General features: G+C 39.2%; 1 protein-coding gene across 10 annotated transcripts in view; it reads left to right on the top strand.

Annotated features, from left to right (window-relative positions):
* LOC102098523 (cytosolic phospholipase A2 beta) overlaps window positions 1–17462 on the top strand; it is a 58320-nt gene that overhangs the window by 20408 nt on the left and 20450 nt on the right. For 3 of the 10 annotated variants that reach the window (XR_010472999.1, XR_010472998.1, XM_065064579.1), the window contains exons 1-7: window positions 4611–4735; window positions 10726–10798; window positions 11834–12010; window positions 12648–12784; window positions 13479–13610; window positions 14769–14827; window positions 16587–16629. Coding sequence is in view for 1 of the 10 variants with exons in the window: in XM_065064579.1 (XP_064920651.1) it covers window positions 4715–4735; window positions 10726–10798; window positions 11834–12010; window positions 12648–12784; window positions 13479–13610; window positions 14769–14827; window positions 16587–16629 (642 nt within the window). In the remaining 9 variants the exon portion in view is untranslated. Of the gene's footprint in view, window positions 1–4610; window positions 4736–10725; window positions 10799–11833; window positions 12102–12647; window positions 12785–13478; window positions 13611–14768; window positions 14828–16586; window positions 16630–17462 lie in introns of those variants that run through there. The other 7 variants (XR_010473000.1, XR_010473003.1, XR_010473005.1 and 4 more) reach the window with 7 other exon arrangements.

The raw sequence follows: 17462 nt of genomic DNA, 5'->3' as shown, positions 1-17462 counted from the left end.
GGGCAGAACTCTCTAAGTTTGGGACTGGGATGGGAGCCAGACCTCTTCTTTTAGTGATAACTAGCTCTCAAATGAGTTTTGCTGCAACATGAAACTTCACCCTGAGATATTTTTAAGACTTGAGAATTTTCAGATATTTACCAGGGATTCTGTGCCAGGATTCATGCCACATTGTGACCAGTATGCCTGCTAAAAAGGCGTACTTTGTGAGTACTTCCAAAGCTACTGGTGATACTCTTGGATGTGTTCAGTTCACCCTGAACTGGATGTTTCTGTATTTCTTTGCCCTGTCTCTATGTTCAGATGAGTGGTTTTCTTACATTTACACTTCACTAAAGTCTTCTGTATCAATTAAGCTAGGACATAGGTTTAAATAAGCATAGGCTGATGCTATGCTTATTTAAAAAGCCTGTACATTAACTATACTAGCCTACAGAATAACATACTCAGGATAGCTAGTGCTGTCTTCAGTCTTGTTAATTTTGGAGGGCTACTTAGATGATGTTACTGCCAGGAATGAATGAATTGAACCCTTAATGTGCTGCATATAATTTGAAATAGATCCTTTCATCCCTTTCTGAGACAACAGCTAAGAACCTTGAATAAAATCACATACAGGACTGGAAGAGGATTTCACATGGCAACAGGGTTAGAAAGGAAATACTTCTATTTGTGTCATACCATCCCAGTACCTTTTTTTTCCTAATTACTCTCACCTAGTATAATAACATTCAGTAGTAAACATTTTATTAGTAGGTCTTGCCCCAAAGAACTTACAGGCATAGAGAGTGAAAAACAATGGGAGAAAACAAGAGTTATTCTTGATTCTAAGAATCACCATTAAAAAAAGACAAGAGGTTGGTGGCAGCTAAGAAAGAAACCCTTCTCCTGACAATTTGAAGCTAAATGCCATAACCATAAATCAAGTCTTCCTGTCAGCCAAGTGGTGAAGTGTAATACTTACCTAATACTTCTGAAATCTTGACTCAAGATATTTCATACTGACATCAGCATCAGACTATTTGAAAAAGATCTGAAGATAAGGGTCTGAGAACCTGGCTTGAGTGGAATGACATCAAAAAACCTTAATTATTTCAACTGGATGCTCTGAAATCGTTTGGTTTAAAGTAAAAGAACAAATTCTAAACATAAACACAGTGGGTTTCAGTGTGTGGCTTTACAGTGACGTGTTTTGGAAAGGTAGCGCTCCAGTCCTCAGATACCCCAGGTAAGTAATAAGCAGCTTCCTCCCATGAAGCAGCAAAGATCACTATCTTGCCATATTAACAACAACAACTGCAAAGTGTCTAAGGAAATTAATAGCTCTCTTATCTGGCCAGGAAAAAGAGCTGGTCATACTGGCTTTACTGTATGATATCTTTATTTAAGACTGCAGTGGTACAGGAGATAGGTAAGAGGATATACAACCTTTTACTTTTCTGAAACAGGTTTAGATCTTCATAGCCAGAAGGACAGTTCATTTACAAGTTCTGCTACCACCTGACTGCTGCTCAGATAAACAACATGGGATTTTGTTCTAATTAGTATCAAGTGTGTCGAAAAGGGTTGTTTGGAAAATATTCAAAGATCTAAAATAATTTCAAATTAGCTGTGTTGTTTTGCTCAAAAAGAATGGGGTGGGGTTGGGGTGAGGACAGGGGACACTGAAAGGTTAGAAAGCTTTTATTTCAGAATTAACTGTTTCAGTTTTGAAGGATCCCCATATCTGGCATTTCTGAAGCTTTGCTTTATAGCCTCTAGTTTCACAAGGCAATGTTGAATTGAAAAATTGAGATATATTTTAATTCTTTTTTTTTTGTTTGTTTGGATTAATTTTTATAGTGGTTAAGTAGTGCAAATATGAAAATAAAATAGTTTGGGGATGAGCTAGTGAAAAAAACTACTTCTTTTCCCAATTTTGGAGAACATTTTGAAATTTTTTTGTTTGAATTTGACTACAGACAATTATTTTCTCCCCCCCGCTTTTTTCCAAGTACTTTCTTAATATTAATTCAGAAAAGAAATAAGATTCTGTCATAAAGTTGGAATGAGATCAGGTTAATTAACCCATAAAATCTTTCTAGAATCCCTCCTGTCTTTGTCTCCTGGACAGCCTTTTACAAACCAAAACTGCAGATACAGTATTATATTTTCTGAATCTAACTCCACTAGTATTATCCTGGCATGACTGTCCTCCCTCTAAAGAGGGGAAGGGAAGGACTTTCTGTACCCCCTTAAAGCTGCTGTCTACTATTTAGTTGGTTCACTAATACATTGTGCTGTGCCCTCTTCGCTTTAGATTTAGCCTTTTAGTTTTGTCCTTCTTTATGCAGTTGACTTTCTTTGTCTTACTTTCCCCATGCTGTACATTTTTTGTGTCTGTAGTAAGGCCCGACAGCACGTAGCTTATCTCCCTCATGTCCAGGAGGAAATGGACGTGGTATTTGTCAGTGTGCTTGTTGACAAGCAACACAAAATGTTTTATGTATTTTGGCCATTCTGACTTATTGGAAACACTAACTTCTTGGAGACGCTATTGGAAAAATTAGTTCCACAGCTCTCCAAAATAACTTTTGCACCTTGATTTGAAGACATTTTGCGATCTTTTTTTCTTCTTTCCTGCTCCATTAATTCTCGAGGCTCCCTGGTGCAGCTGTTCTGTTTTTAGTGTGTTGCTCTGTTTCCAGGCAGACATACCCCTCTTTGAGTGGAGTTCATTTTCGTCTGGCTGTTTTTCCATTTGCCTTTTCTTTTGGAGGTAAATTTGTCATCCTACTATTTTGGTCTCTCAGTTTACTACAGCAGTAGAACCTGTGATCAAAGCTACAACAGAAATATAAAGGTCAAAATGTCCACTCTGAATATGAGATTTTTTCCTTTTTTCTCTGTTTCTTTTTTCTTATCTCTGGAAATGGGATGCTACAGACTCCTGTGTCCAAGGAAGCATGGAGAAAAATGCTTGCACTGTAGTCTTGATTGCTCTTATAAAAATGCCTGAGTGAGGCTGTCAAAACAGTGTTACTGCAGGAGCACAAGACTTGCATGATTAATTGTTCTGGACCCCAGATTGCTTTCTGGTGAGTTTGGCTTATTTTTCTGGGAATTTTGTAGCTGGCCTTCTATTTGCTGCACGTTTATTTGCAGCAAATTAAACCAGACCTTTATTTGAGATATCTTTCTTTTTAGTATTTCGAAGATGACAGTCTACCTAAGCAGTTAAGTTCTCACCATGCTGCTTGGTAAGCTTGCATCCAGTCCTCACCAGGACCCACCACTGTCACCAGCAAGCTTATGGGGGAATAGGATGGGAAGCTGGGACATGTCAAGATGTAATCTTCATTGCCAGCCACAGCAGAGTCTTCGTGAAGTGTCAATTTAGCTGTTGGTTGTCACTTACATACATCCAGGATCACCTGGCTAGAACTAATTTTCAATTTGTGACTTTTTTTTTTTTTTTTTGAAAATGTTTTAAAAAGTGGCTTAAAAGTGATCCACAGAGTGCATCTGAGTTTCAGAAAAAAAGCTGAAGTCAAAGATTTCAGGTAAACCTATTTTCATGGGCAATTATTGTGGTTACATTTAATTTTTTTCCTTCTCTTGCCAATAACCAAATTCATAAATACTATTAAATGAAAATTAACTCTTGACACTCTCCCTTTCCACCAGTGTAAGGTGTCCGCTGGTTGTTTGTTGAGGCTTAGTCCTGTCTGATATTAGTGGCCCCACTGAGGACATATCTTACTGCAAACTTATGGTGGCCTCCAGGCCTTTTCCACATCAGAGTCTGCACGACCTACAACCTGAAATTGCAAGTGTGGATTAAAGAATGGCCAGAACAGATTGCCTGGAGCAGTGTTCTGACAGGCACCTCACAGGTTGTCTGTCAACAGTTCACAGTAGACGTGGGAGAGGTGGAGGGGGCTGTGCCTGTGCTATCTTTAGAGGATGCCTTAGGACCCACCACTGTCACCAGCAAACTTATGGGGGAATAGGACGGGAAGCTGGGACATGTCAAGATGTAATCTTCTCATAAGAAATATGTAGAGGGCGAAGGCCCAGAAGGTATGCAGCTTTCCCTTTCCCTACCAATATTTATTTCAATTTCACCAGTATCTCTGCATTGACCAGGTGATCATCCAGTAGATATTTCAAAGTAAGGAGGCTTGATTTACTGCTTGGCAGAAAGATTGCCCAGGATTTATTAAAACAAGTCCCTGTTGTAGGAAAAGTTGAAAAGAGCATTCAGAAGTGGATTGGTCTCCCACCAGAAACTTTAATAGCTGAGATTTGGCTATCCCACTCCTCGGACTATTTTTTTTCTTGGAGTACTTTGTGGAAGAACTCAAAAGTTACTGACTAGATAGATGGAAGATATGGGGAGTGAAGGTAGACCTTCTGGACAAACAGAATCCACCCAAAAACCTGCCAGGACAATATGGGGGAAATAAAAAAATGGTGTGAGGTAATAAAGTGGCAGGCAAAGATGTGGTAACTGCAGTTCTCCTCTCCCTCTGACACTGCAGATCTTGCCCTCTCAGACGTGGGCAGCCTCTTCTCCACTCAGAGGAGGCAGAGGGTGGAGCTCAGTGCCTTTATAAATTATATGTGTCCTTCAGGTTATTTCAGCAGCCCCAGCAAGCCGTGAGCGTGTTTGTCAGCTGACAGATCTGTTACTCAGATTGGGTTTTCTGTTGCTGTCGCCATCTTGTCCGTCATGGGGAGCCCACCAGCCAAGGTAAGACAATTGCAGCTCTGTGGTTCGCTGTGACCCAGCACCTTCTGTTGGGACCTCCCCGCTCCAGTTCTCGTGAGCAAACTCCCTCTACTTGCATCTGCAGAGAGAAAGTCTGCTGCTGAGGTGATGTGGCAGGGTCGTTTCAAATTTTGCAAATTTACCATTTGCCCCTTTACTGCACAAGAACTAATACGTAAGTGAGCTTCAGCGAAAACACGGAGAAAATATGTCCCTGTTCTTTTGTCGTGAGGTGTGCACGCTGGAGCGAGCGCCGGCAAGGAAGAGGGGGCCGGCCTGGATGAGTTCACCTTGCTGTAAAATGAAAGCGCTTTACCCCTGCTGCATGCTTTTCTTGGGACTGCACATGTTCATTGCTTGCCCCAGCTGAAAAAAGCAACAGCTTTTTCTAGCGACAAAGCATAATTTATATTATATTAGCTGCAGGGAAGAGTTCTAATGAGCTATTTGGCTGATTTAGCTATCTTTAAAGTAATGTTTACAATGTTTGCAATTCTAGAGGAAGTATTTCATGTCTGGACTCGAGTTTTGTAACAGCACGTTCCGTTCAGAACTTTTAAATGAGTTTTTAGTATAAATAAACAGAATTACTAGCCAAGAGTTATCTTCTCATGTATATCTTCAAAAAATAATGTACGTGGTGTCTGAAAGGCAAGTTGTGAATTATTTACAACTCACTGTTCTGTATTTATCAAGCCCTATGCCAAATTTTGCAGCAAATAAAAGAAATACAGGCATCCAGGGTTTAAAATATAGGGAGAAACAATGTTACATATGATGGTTTATAGAGAATCATTAATCATTAAGAATAAAAAATACTTACTGTACTTGTGCTATGATAATATTTGCAGGTGAAGTTAAGGACTCAGGAAAATATCAGTAGCTTGAGCAAATAGCTGAAATCATAGATTAAAAATATTCAACACTGGATGCTCAGGGCAAATAACATAAATTATAGATGTGGTGTAATTTCTGGATAAAATTTGTATCTAACCTGTTAGATCCAGAGCTATCTATCTTAGATATAAATATTATCAATGTTGTATCTAATAAGATAATTCTGGATCTGATAGATGAGTAGATAGCTTAGGTATAATATTATCTAGAAAATCTTAATTACAGCAAAAGATCTTGCATTTCATCCTAATGCTACAGCTGTTCTTCCACGAGTATAGGCATACTCCCGGTTAATAGGCAACACTACCAAAACTTTAGAGTACGAGCATCGCTTCAGGCCAGAAAGCTTCTCTTCCCAAGGAAGGAGATTCATTCCATACTGCAGGTAGCTCTTCCATTCTGTCAGGCAAATGCATTTTCCAGTATGTGTAAATTGGCAGATAGATACAGAAATCAGAACAGAGTGGGCTTTGTTTTGTTTTTCTATTAAAAAAGCAAATTGTTTAGAAAAGTGCAGATACTTTGAACTATCCAGGAAGACCTACTAAAACCCTCCCAGCTAATTTTTTGCTGTTTAGAAAAGCTACCAAGTTGGCACAGAATGATGGACAATATTAAGTTACAGCTTGCTGGGAATGCTTTTGATATTCATAACAGAGTCTTTTCTTCTGCTCAGGCAAGAATAATCACTCTTTAGCAGTTCTGTTTTGTGAACTTCAGAATAATTTTTTTGTGGTAAAATACTTGGAAATTCTGCCCATACAAAGCCCTGAGGGACCCACTCATACATGTAAAGGGGTGACTGATAGAATATGAACAGGGCATGCTTCCCAAATCCACAACGACTCTTGAAACAGTCCATTAACGATAACATGAAATTACAGTAAATTAATGTAAGGCAAATCAGGTTTATTCACTAACTGTTCAACTTCCAACGATAAGATTTTGGATAATTGTCATTCCCAAGGAAAACGAGGCTTTCATGGTCATGCTTTCTACTTCTGTCCCCTCCCCTGGTTTTGTGTATTTCTTCAGTCGGTCATTTTTCCTACCAGAACTTTGCCTCCTCTGATTTTAATGAAAATAGGCAGCTGGTTGGAAGGACAAATTGCTAGCAGTGTTATCACAAATGGAGGGGCTAATAGACTCAGCCTATATTAGGTGTTAAAGAATCTATGTGGAAGAGGGCACTTTAGGACCAGGCTGATAATTAACCTTATTTGTAGCTTATAATTTATACCCTTAACCTTAATTTGATAAATTGCCAAGTTGTAGTTGAACCGAATACTCAGTATCTAAGACAAAGTAAGTGGCAAGAATACTCCAAATGATTGCATCTGATGTGAGATCTTGTACATAAGATATTCTACAGCTTCTAGTACATCACTGCAGAAAAGTAATCCATGAAAGGAAGTAAAGATTAATATATGAAAGATATTGATAAAGCTGAGTGATAAATCCTACCGCTACATCCAAATGGCAAAAGACAGAGAGCAAAGTCCTTACATAAAACTTCATATAACTTGGTGTTATCCCATGATGACAACTCTGCTCAGAGAATTGCTTAGCTTTGGTACAGGGGGAGTGAAACACTGAGGCTCCAATCAGCCTTCCAACATGTGAAAAACAAGGACTTTTTTAAAAAGAAAAGAAAATAAATGGAGGTGGTGATGGGAAAAGGTTCCCAGATTGCCAGGCTCTGCAGAAACTACTGCCATAGAAGAGTAACTTTCCAGTGAAAGTGGCCATGAGATCTTGTTCTAGAAGCAGCATGGAGGGACAATAAGGAGTAAACTCAGACTGTTGGTAGGTTTTTCTTCTTTCACTGCCATCCAAAGACCGTATCGGTAGGCTCCTCATTATTGATGAGCTTTGAGAAGATTTCATATTCTCCAAGTTGTATTTTTGGGAAGAAACCTTGAAGTAGCTAACCACCTGTAAAAAGCAGAATTATGTGTCCTCCTGAAGCTGGCTGGCATGTGGCTATTCTCTGGAAGCCAGACAGTAGGCCCGCAAATGTGTGTTATTCCAATCAGTGAGATGGTGGCAACAGATGTGTTTTCACTTTAAGATTTGACACAGCTGTGGCAATTCTGCAACGCTAGTTTTATCTCCTGTTTATTGACTTTTCTGTTTTTTAGACCTGAAATGGTTCCCACAAAACTTGCCTTGATAGTTCAGCGATGTAGTTAGTGCTAACTCCTATCAAGTAAAAATAAGTTTGTTTTTATTGTTTTTCGTTGTTGTTATTTTTCGTTAGGTTGTTTTTGTTTGTTTGTATTTTAGCCTACTCTTTGGGCCTCCGGAGAGGCTACTACTTGTTGGTCTGAAGTGTTATTGTCTATGATGCAAGCACACATAGGTAGCTGAATTCTACACTCTGTCACTGCCCTCAGTGTGACACTAGCAAAAATAGAAAGATACGCTTCTAGGAAAGCTGTCTTTGAGTCTACATATTTACAGAGGGGTTTTGTCTCCATGTGGGAAACTAAGTTTCTTCCAAGGAAGTGAACTAGAAAGAGCAAGACCGGTACAGCTGCAAGACTGTCAAGAGCTGTCTGGATATGGTGTCTGTGCTTATCAATTTGTATTAATCATGAAATTACATGTTGCTTTTCATGTTAGAAAAATAGCAAATGGGATCTCTAACATTTTTTTTTTTTCTGGAAGGGTATTCTGGAGTGCAGCACTTTTGGGCAAAGGTATCATTTTAGACCACTGAAATCAGACCCTAGTAGTCTGCCTTGGACCACTTTAGAAGAAAATTATCTCTGCCTTTCTCTAATGAAAAAAAAAAAAATTAGCCCAATTCTGAATGCTTATCACAGGCTTGAGTAACTGTAGAGAGTGGGATGGCTTCTGGCTTGCCCAGGGATTTGCACAGTCCATCAGGTTTATTTATGGCCACATTTACCCATCTGAACCAGTTTATCTTTACCCTGCAACAAGGCAAGGACTAAGGTGCACCGAATTGGAAGTAAGGGACTGTGTAGGTGTTTCCATCAGTAAGGAATCTGTGATGATGTTTCCATCGGCTGGCAGATGTTGGCGTGTTGAAGGGAACTGATTGCTGCTGAAAGGGGAGGGAGGAGGAGTGAGGCTCTCTGGCTCTAGTGGGAGATTATGAAAATATGACACCTATCACAACTGAGAGGACTCTGATGATGGACTGCAGACACACCATTTTTATCAGCAATTAGGAAATTTTCATCACAAAAGGTTCAAAGCAAATTGCGTACCAACATCCATTTCTCCAGTGAAGGCAGACTCTGAGAATGGTTTGGGCTTCTGTTGAGCAAGGGGGAAGTTGATTACAAAATAACACAGAATTAGCATAGTAATTAAAAACAGTCAGGTCTGTAATTGCCTACATAATCCAATATTTCATGTTAATGAAACCCACTAGGAATGCTGACTGAGTGCTCCAGTTGGTACTTCTAGGTTAAATAACTATTTGCACAGAGAAATTAAAGTCAAATTCTTTCAGTGGGCAAGTGGAATAATATGGAAGTGTCTCAACTGGAACTTGTAATGTTCATAATGCATTAAACTCAGAATGTTTTAAATATGTCTGTTTCAAATTGGAGAAAAATAGACTAGAAATGGTTCTTGTCACACAAGAACAAATGTATCTTGCATTTGTATACAAAAAAAGTGTTTCAATCAACTATTAAGAGGCCAAGAAACAGAGTAATCTGTGATTTTGTAGGTTTAACAACAGGGTTTCTCTGCTCAGGGTGATTCTTGAATATTAATCTGAATTTTAAAAGGATGTAACTTTAAAAGTGACATCATAAAATTAAAAAAAACCACCTTTATTTGAACATGCTAATTCACAGTTCAAATGGTATCCATTTGATGTAACATAATTTGCCTCTAAACAAAACTGAATGAAACTGAATGAAGGTTCTTCTCATCTCTAATACCATGTCTCCACCCCATTTTAAAAGAATTTCAGATTAAGTGTAGTGAGTGACTCCTTCTATAGAGAAGTTCATCCTCCCCCAGCTCTGTTTATCTCCAAAGTTAATAATTTCAGTGTCAGGAAAATTAATCGTGGTGCTAACTTTCAAAATAAAATTTTCAGATTATTTCATTACAGTGTTATGAGATACTCTCATTTAGGCAAATAGATATGATGTTTCAGTCAGCATGTGGTTTAAGCTGCCATTCAAACTAATGAAACATTTCCAGCGTGGTGTGGCCCTGTTTTAATTTATTAGTGGTAACAGGACTGTATGTTATTATTGGTTATTATTGCTGACAAGCTGTGCTAATATGCAAAACCCAAAAATAGATAAAACACTCAACAGCAAATTAAAAGGAAATGTAAATGTTCCAATTTGGAAAAAGAAGAAAATATTTTCCTGCTTTTAGTATTAACATTGTCACGTATCTGTATATGTGTGTTCATCCAGGCTTATCAGAACATCTCTTGAAAATGGCAAATGTTTTCTGACAAGCTTGGGTTGGGAAGCTTAATTCTTTGGTAGAGTTAGGAACAAGTAACTTGAAATAAGTGTTACAATGATAGCTTGTCTATGATGGAAATAAATCTCAACTCTGGAAGGGAAGTGGTTCTATTCCCATTAGGAATTTTCAAGATACATAATGACGTGGGATTCTGTGATATTACAATTCCAAAGCAGGACACCTTTTTCTTCAGCTGAAGGGTCTCTGACGGCCTTTGGTCCGTTCACACAAAGTCAGTGCTGCATTCGTCTAGGTGCCTTTTGGTGAACTTGGCCAACCTACAAGTGCCATGGAAATTTAGTCCTAGTCGGGATACAAAGTCAGAATTTTTTAGAGAACTTTGGTGATTCCCATGTCCTGGCCTAATGTCAGTGCTGTGCCAGGACCCAGGCAGGAAATCTGCAAGTTCCTAGTGTCACCTTCTGAAGGCTCAGTTTTGTCCTACCTGTAGCACAGGACCCTCGGCAGATTGGCAGTACAACCACTGCAGGGTGGTCCCCTCACTTCAAACAGAAGGACAGACTGTCCCCTCTACTGTTAAAAATACATGTTGTTTTTGTATTCTGAGCTGATAAAACTAATTGCATTTGTTTTCTCTGCAGATGATCATTTGCCCCATACACATGCTTTCTGTGAGAATCATACAAGCTAAGAACATCAAGTCAAGAGACCTGTGTGAGTTGTGGTTTGATTGTGTTTTTAATCACCTCCAGAGTTTACACAGTGAGCAATGTTCTTAGGTTCTGAAGGTATACAAACAATGTGTCTAGAGCACAGCAATAGAAACACTAATGCCAGGGCTATAATTAGATCAGATGGCTGAGGTATCATTAGATCGATCATTTCAGGGAACTGATAAAAACCAGAACTCCCGTATTAATTTCCTGGGCCAACAAGGAAGATAGACCTTATGAAGACACTGCAATCTGTAAATCTGCTTGGAGTTGTGTGGTTTGGATGCTCACAATATATAATCATACCAGGGACTGGGATTTTGCCACACAGGCCGCGTATTTAGGGACCTTCTATTGAAATGTATCAATTATATACAATAATCAAAGGTAAATGAGAGAATTTCAAGACTTATAAAATACAGTATCATTTGGTGTATTTGCTGTTCTCAGATGACCAATCATGTTAAATTATGTTGATAGTTTCTAGTTCAGAAAGGCCTCTGCAGATTCAGCCTTAAGCACATGCTGAACATGCAGGCAAAACAGACTTTTTAATATACTTTTGTATTCAGCTTGCTTTAACTCATTATCTCACCCTCACAGCCTCCTATAGCTCCTTCTCAAGGTATACTATGGACCAGCCTTTCAGCTGCCATTTTTGCATGGGTCTCCTGTGGGTTCTTCAGTCAGGGCAGAGAACTTGAACTGCCTTTTCTCACACTCTTGGAACATCTGGCCTGTGTATTCCTCTAATGAAAAATGACATGTTCAGCCAAAAAAAGCATCACATTGCAGGGAGTTACAGCTGAGACCATTCATGTCCTGCCATGCAGGGCCAAGCACAACCTTGGCCAGGCCTTGATTCAAGGGAGACCAGAGGGATCCAGTCCCCTGTTGTCTGCTCGCCAGACGTCTTCCTGTTCTCCTGTGGCAAATGCCATGTAGCAAGGTCAAGAGGTGGACACTAGAAAGGTGGTAGTGTGACAAGGCCTGAATTTCTGAGTTTCAATGATCTCTTCTATCTACTCTATTGAAGGGACACTTCCAATTTCCTGTGAAAACTTTGTGGGGCAATGTTATTCACTGCTTGATACCAGTCTGAAGTATTTAGGCATCTCGGGCTGCAGTGGAAATCTTCAGTCAAGTCCAGACTCCAGCTCTGAAAGACATCACCCTGGAGATTTCCTTTCACACCGATGTCAAGCTTCACAAAGTAAATGTGCTTTCCCACCCTGGCTCTTCCCAAAGGACGGCTGCTCGAGGCACTGACTGCACTAACCATAAGGAGTAGATGTAGGCTGGAAGTAAGATGAAGATCTCCAACTTGCTCATGCCCTCATGTTCTTGGGACCACACTGGCCTTTAGCTGCAACAGATCTTCTTCCCTAGTACCTAACCCTTCTAGACAGCCGTCATACCCCCTCCGCATGTTTGTGTTGCTGGACCGAGCAAGCCAGTCTCCTCTGATCTTCTCTGTAATATGCGTTCTCCTTTCCTGTAATCATCCTAACAGCCTTTTTTGGAACTAGCTCTAGTTTCAGTTGAACTTTTTTAACATTGTAGACTGGAATTGTAGGGAAGATGCCTGATGAATGGTCAGTGGGGTCCTTTATATGCCTTTCTCTTCACATGGGAAAAATGGCTCTTAGTGTACTTTGTGTGTGCATGTGTACATTTGCACTTTGTGGTTACCCAGGAATTAGATGGTTTTCCTTGGTTGCTTCCAACTGGTGGTCTCTTTACTTATTTTTTAAAAAAATACTAATATTTATTAGTCCACAGAGTCATGGCCTTGCCCTACTTTTCATCTATAATGTTGGCATCAGGTTTTTAATTTTTCTCTGCTACAGTGACTGCATCAGACTGCTATGTCCGCTTGTGGCTGCCACCTGCTTCAAATGGAAAGCTTCAGACCAAAACCATCAAGAATACTGACAACCCTGTCTGGAACGAGACTTTCTACTTTAGGATCCAGAGAGAAGTTGAGGTAGTAAGAAAAATAGAAAATTTGAATAGCTGGGGATCCTCAATTGACACTCTGTTGATCAGGTGTGCTAAATAACTTAAGCAAATGCTTGTGTAACAGAATTTGCAACCGACTGATTCGCCCAAAACAGTAGACGTATGCAGTAGTGCTCCCCTCAGCTAGTTATAGACATCGGTGATATAAATGCTGACATCTAAGCTAGTTCAGATTCCCTTTGTTGTCACCTGAGACAAATAAGCACTGCTGTAGTATGCTTCATTTGGGCTAATTTTGATGGTTAATTTAGATGATCTTTCCCCCTTCTGGTTGTAAGGAAAGGGTAGAGGAGTTGCTGAGGTGTAAACAGCAAATTTAATCCCGTTCTAAGCTGTGTAGTTAAGAGAACTTTGGGGATGAAGAAACTGAGTGTGTTCTTTGAGCAGGTTATCAGTGTGGTGCAGAGCACTGACATCTTTTCTGTCTCAGGATAGTGGGAGCTCTCTGTTATAGACAGTTGTTTTCTATTTCATGATAAGTTTCCCAAGGCTGGGTTTATTGATGATGTTCCACATTAGCAAATTCCTGAAGGAAAGCGCATATTTCTTTATTCTTACTACTGTGCCAGTCAAGTAGCTGCAAAAGTCTATAACATTTTTTTTGTTTCCGTGTAATAGCAGCTCAATAAGAGTTCTTATTTATTTTCTACTACTACCAGAACATTTTAGAATTGGCAGTATGTGATGAAGATCCACTCACCAAAGATGACATGCAGTTCACAGTTCTTTTTAATGTTGCTAGAATCAGACCTGGGGAGACACTCCGTGAGACGTTTGCTTTGAAATCAGAGGTAAGGACTGAAAATAACAGGGAGAGATCAGCAAAAACTCATTGTTCACATTGGCTTCCATGCTAAGTGAGTTGGGTCTGCATAAACAGATATCCTTATATGTCATTATCAATATCTCATCAAAAAAGGTGTCATTGTGTTGGTTTTATGTGACTTTAATCTCTTTTCACAAGTTCAGAAAATGAAGCAGCTTCTCTCTGATGTCCACCATCTCTGTAGGGGCAAAATATGTTAGCAGGGAGCATCTGTAAATAGTAATTTTTATCTTTTATACCTTTTGTCTTGATTCCACTTTTGCCACACTTGGATGAGATTTCCTCTTAAACGGCAAATTTTATTAAAACCATGAAGACAATACACTCACCACTTTAATTAAATGATTTTTTTCAGCCATCTCCCATTGGTGTTTGTGCTGGATTTCCTTCTAGGTGATTCAGATTTCTCCAGCCCACAGTAAAGGGACACCTATTCTGCTAACATCTTTGGTATTCTGTTAAGGAGCCCATGAAAGAGAGTTGTTCAGAGAACAAAGCTGGGGTAGGTCTGTGACAACTCCTGGGCTGGTTGGTGTTGCTACCTGCTCATTGCAGGATGGAGACAGTCTATACCCAAAAGAACAGCTGCTTCCCAAACACTGAAAGCTGTTAAGATGGATCTTCCTTGTGACTCTGCAGGCTGGTGCCACGCACTTCTCAGCCACTGAGTGAGTCACTGGGAAATACACTGATCCAATAACCACCTCAGTCCAGAACACTCTTGCCTGCTTCATCTCTGTTAGATTCAGTGTGGATGTGTTTTAAATGGTTTGTACATGGAAATGACACTGGTGTTAGTCACACTTGTTGCTGAGCTTCAATACCTTTCCTCTGTGCACACCATCTTTGCAGAAAGCCTTTACATTTCTGTTTCAGTCAAGCTTTCCCTCTCTGATTGTATCTTTGGAAATACGTATGATTCTACATATCCCACAGTGGGACAATTTGATTCTTATGTGCCTTTTGCAAGCCTGTGGTTTCCATTGCAATCTCAGCTTTGGAAAGAGGAGGTAACACACAGCTTTTATGGTAACATTAGCGAAAGTGCTTTTTAGGTGTGTCTGTACTGCCAAATTCTTGCAGCCTCCAATAATCCATATTCATTTTACCCTTTTCTTTTTAGAAAGAGAGGTGCGCTAGGAAATGGGAAAGTTTGGAAGTGGAATTCTGGATGGAAAGAATGTGAGTAAAATTCCAAAGCTGAAAGGTATAGATCTGCTGGGGGTAATAATATTTCAGAGAAAGAGGAACTTATTCTAGCTCCTCCTCTTAGAAGTAAGCTGAAATTACAGTTTCAAACTTTTTTTAACCTTAACTTCTGCAGCTAATTCTGCCTTTCGGTGTATTTCATACAAATCTGACCTTCTGTTTGATATGTATGTCCTGATTGTGGAAATGTAATAGCATTGGCACAATGTGATAACTTGTACACAAGATGCATGTAGAACTTAATGGAAGTACTCTTCAAGTTGTTAATATTAATTAGAACAATGCCTAGAACACTATGGTGTTTCTAAAAGACCAGAAAACTTGTATTATTATAATGATATATGCATAGAGTTATGCAGACAGTATTAGAAAAGTCATCAATTAGGTGATAGCTTAGTTAAACTGAAAAACCACACAGTCAGCAAAAAATAAAATTAAGACCATCCTTCTCAAAGTGGTAATAAGCATTGTGTGGAGGACAAAAAGTTCCAAAATATAAACTTGATCTCTCTTTTAAATGCTATCACAAGTTTGGTTGAAAAAAACCCCACTAGACTACAAGTTCTGGCATATTTGAGCTTAGCATTACCAAAAAAAGGAATATAGTTCAGTCAAAACTGACTAACTGAATGATTAGAAGAAGGAACTGAAAATACAGCTTCTTATTCTTAAACATGAAAGAGCTGCAGAAGGAAATCACTGATGTTTTTGATTAATTTCTCCCTTAAGAAAACCTATTTAATTCATCTATGAGAGATACCTTAAGAGATGTTATGAGCATCTCCTGCAAATGCAGATGCAGTCACAGCCAGATACATAGAATGGACAGAATGAGATGCAGTGTTTGGAAACGGGACCAAGTAGATTCAGACTAGAAATAAGAGGAGCATCTTTCACCATTCAAGTTATAAGGCATGTGGGGGATACTCCATCCTTGGAAGTCAAACCTCGTTTGTTACATTTAAGTACATTCTATAGTTGAAATAGAAGTTTTCAGGCTGGAAGTGGTGCTTGGTAAAATTCCGTGGACTTTGTAGAAAGTCAAAGATTACATACTACATACCTTTAATGGTCCTTTCAGATACATGAAAGCACTTATGAATATGTGTAACATAGTGATGTTAGAGTATTTGCCTTAATGAGAGATGCTGTTAGTATACTCTGTAGGTTACTCATGGTATTAAATAATTACATTAACTCTGTGACAGACCCAGGTCTTACAAGGTAAAATGTCTGGGAGAAAGACTTTCTATTATTTACCTCCGTGTTTTCCAGTCACACATACAGCACAGTGGGAGCTAATTCTTATTTGCCATTCATTTATAATCAGTTGTAAATTATAATCCAGAACAGCCAGAAATGTCTTTCATAATAAGTATTTGAAGAATATATTAATAGTAGTCTTTGCTTTCCCCAAGTCATGTGGTCATTTGTTAATAGCAGGACATGACTCCATATAGACCAATACGTCTTTGTTCTGCAGTATCTTAGCATATAGTTTTAAACACTGGTATTTTTGTGAGCTCTCATGCTTTTTTTCTTGTTTGGCTACTACGTTTTGGTTCATGTGCTTAGCAGGTGATCATGGATCATGCCTTTTAGAAAGCAAATTATGATACTAACAAAACTACACTCAGTTTTAAGGAGGAAAGGTCATAAAACTACTATTCTTTTCAAATACCAGATACTCACACAGCTTTTGTTTGTTCATTTTTTGATTTTGTCTTTTCAGTCCTGGCCCTCCAGAGCGTCTCATTACCAATGATGTCCTAGTGGTAAGGTTCACATATGAATTTAGCTTGCAGTGACTTTTCCTTCATTTTGATTCTCTCCTCTTCCCCCCCAGACATGTGACTTTTTATAGAGAGAACAGAAGCTACTAGGATAGATAAGAGCATGGTGTGCATTATAAAGTGCAAGATATGGGATGATTCCCATTTGTTATGGCTTCATTGTTGTGCTTTCCATGCAAACATAGAAGTTGTGTTTTCTTGAAGTCCTTAGATATTACAGGTGTTGATCTTTTGCCCAGCTGTGGTTTGTTAATGTTGCAGAACCCCGTATTTGTTGGTGTTCAAAGTGAAAACTGCTCGTGTTTCATTTAATACAGTATGGCACTTGGCAGGAAAGACAAAGGTTATAAAAGGGATGAGTCCATAGAATACAACAGTAAGTATTCAGTGTGATTCTGACTGGAAGTTTATCTAATGTAACAGCTTTTTGGGAAATGAGTTTTTTAATAAAGAGTTATTTTAGTCATTGAAACATAGAGCTCTCTTTTTGTATTAGTCAGGGTGTGGTATTTACCAATCTCCTTAGGCTGGCCTGGCAGTGAAGGAGTACAAAGTACTTCATGCCAACCACTCCAAGCCTGCGCGTGATTCCCAGATGCTCGCATTCAATACCCCTGAGGCAAAGTAACACATATGCTGTTCTTTCCCCCTCATTTTCTCTGTGAGGCATAAGAGCTGTAATGATTGGCACGTGTTGCTCCTGAAATGGCTTGGAAAACTGTCCTGGCATGAGTTATTACAGGTGAACTAGCATGACTCAGGTGGAGGGCAGGGTGGAATAAATCCATGATCTCCCTGCATCAGGACCGTCAAGA

Source organism: Columba livia, chromosome 5 (assembly GCF_036013475.1).
Source record: "Columba livia isolate bColLiv1 breed racing homer chromosome 5, bColLiv1.pat.W.v2, whole genome shotgun sequence".
NCBI lineage: Eukaryota > Metazoa > Chordata > Aves > Columbiformes > Columbidae > Columba > Columba livia.
The sequence above is the reverse complement of the archived record's forward strand: the minus strand, read 5'-3'. Positions and strand labels throughout refer to the sequence as shown.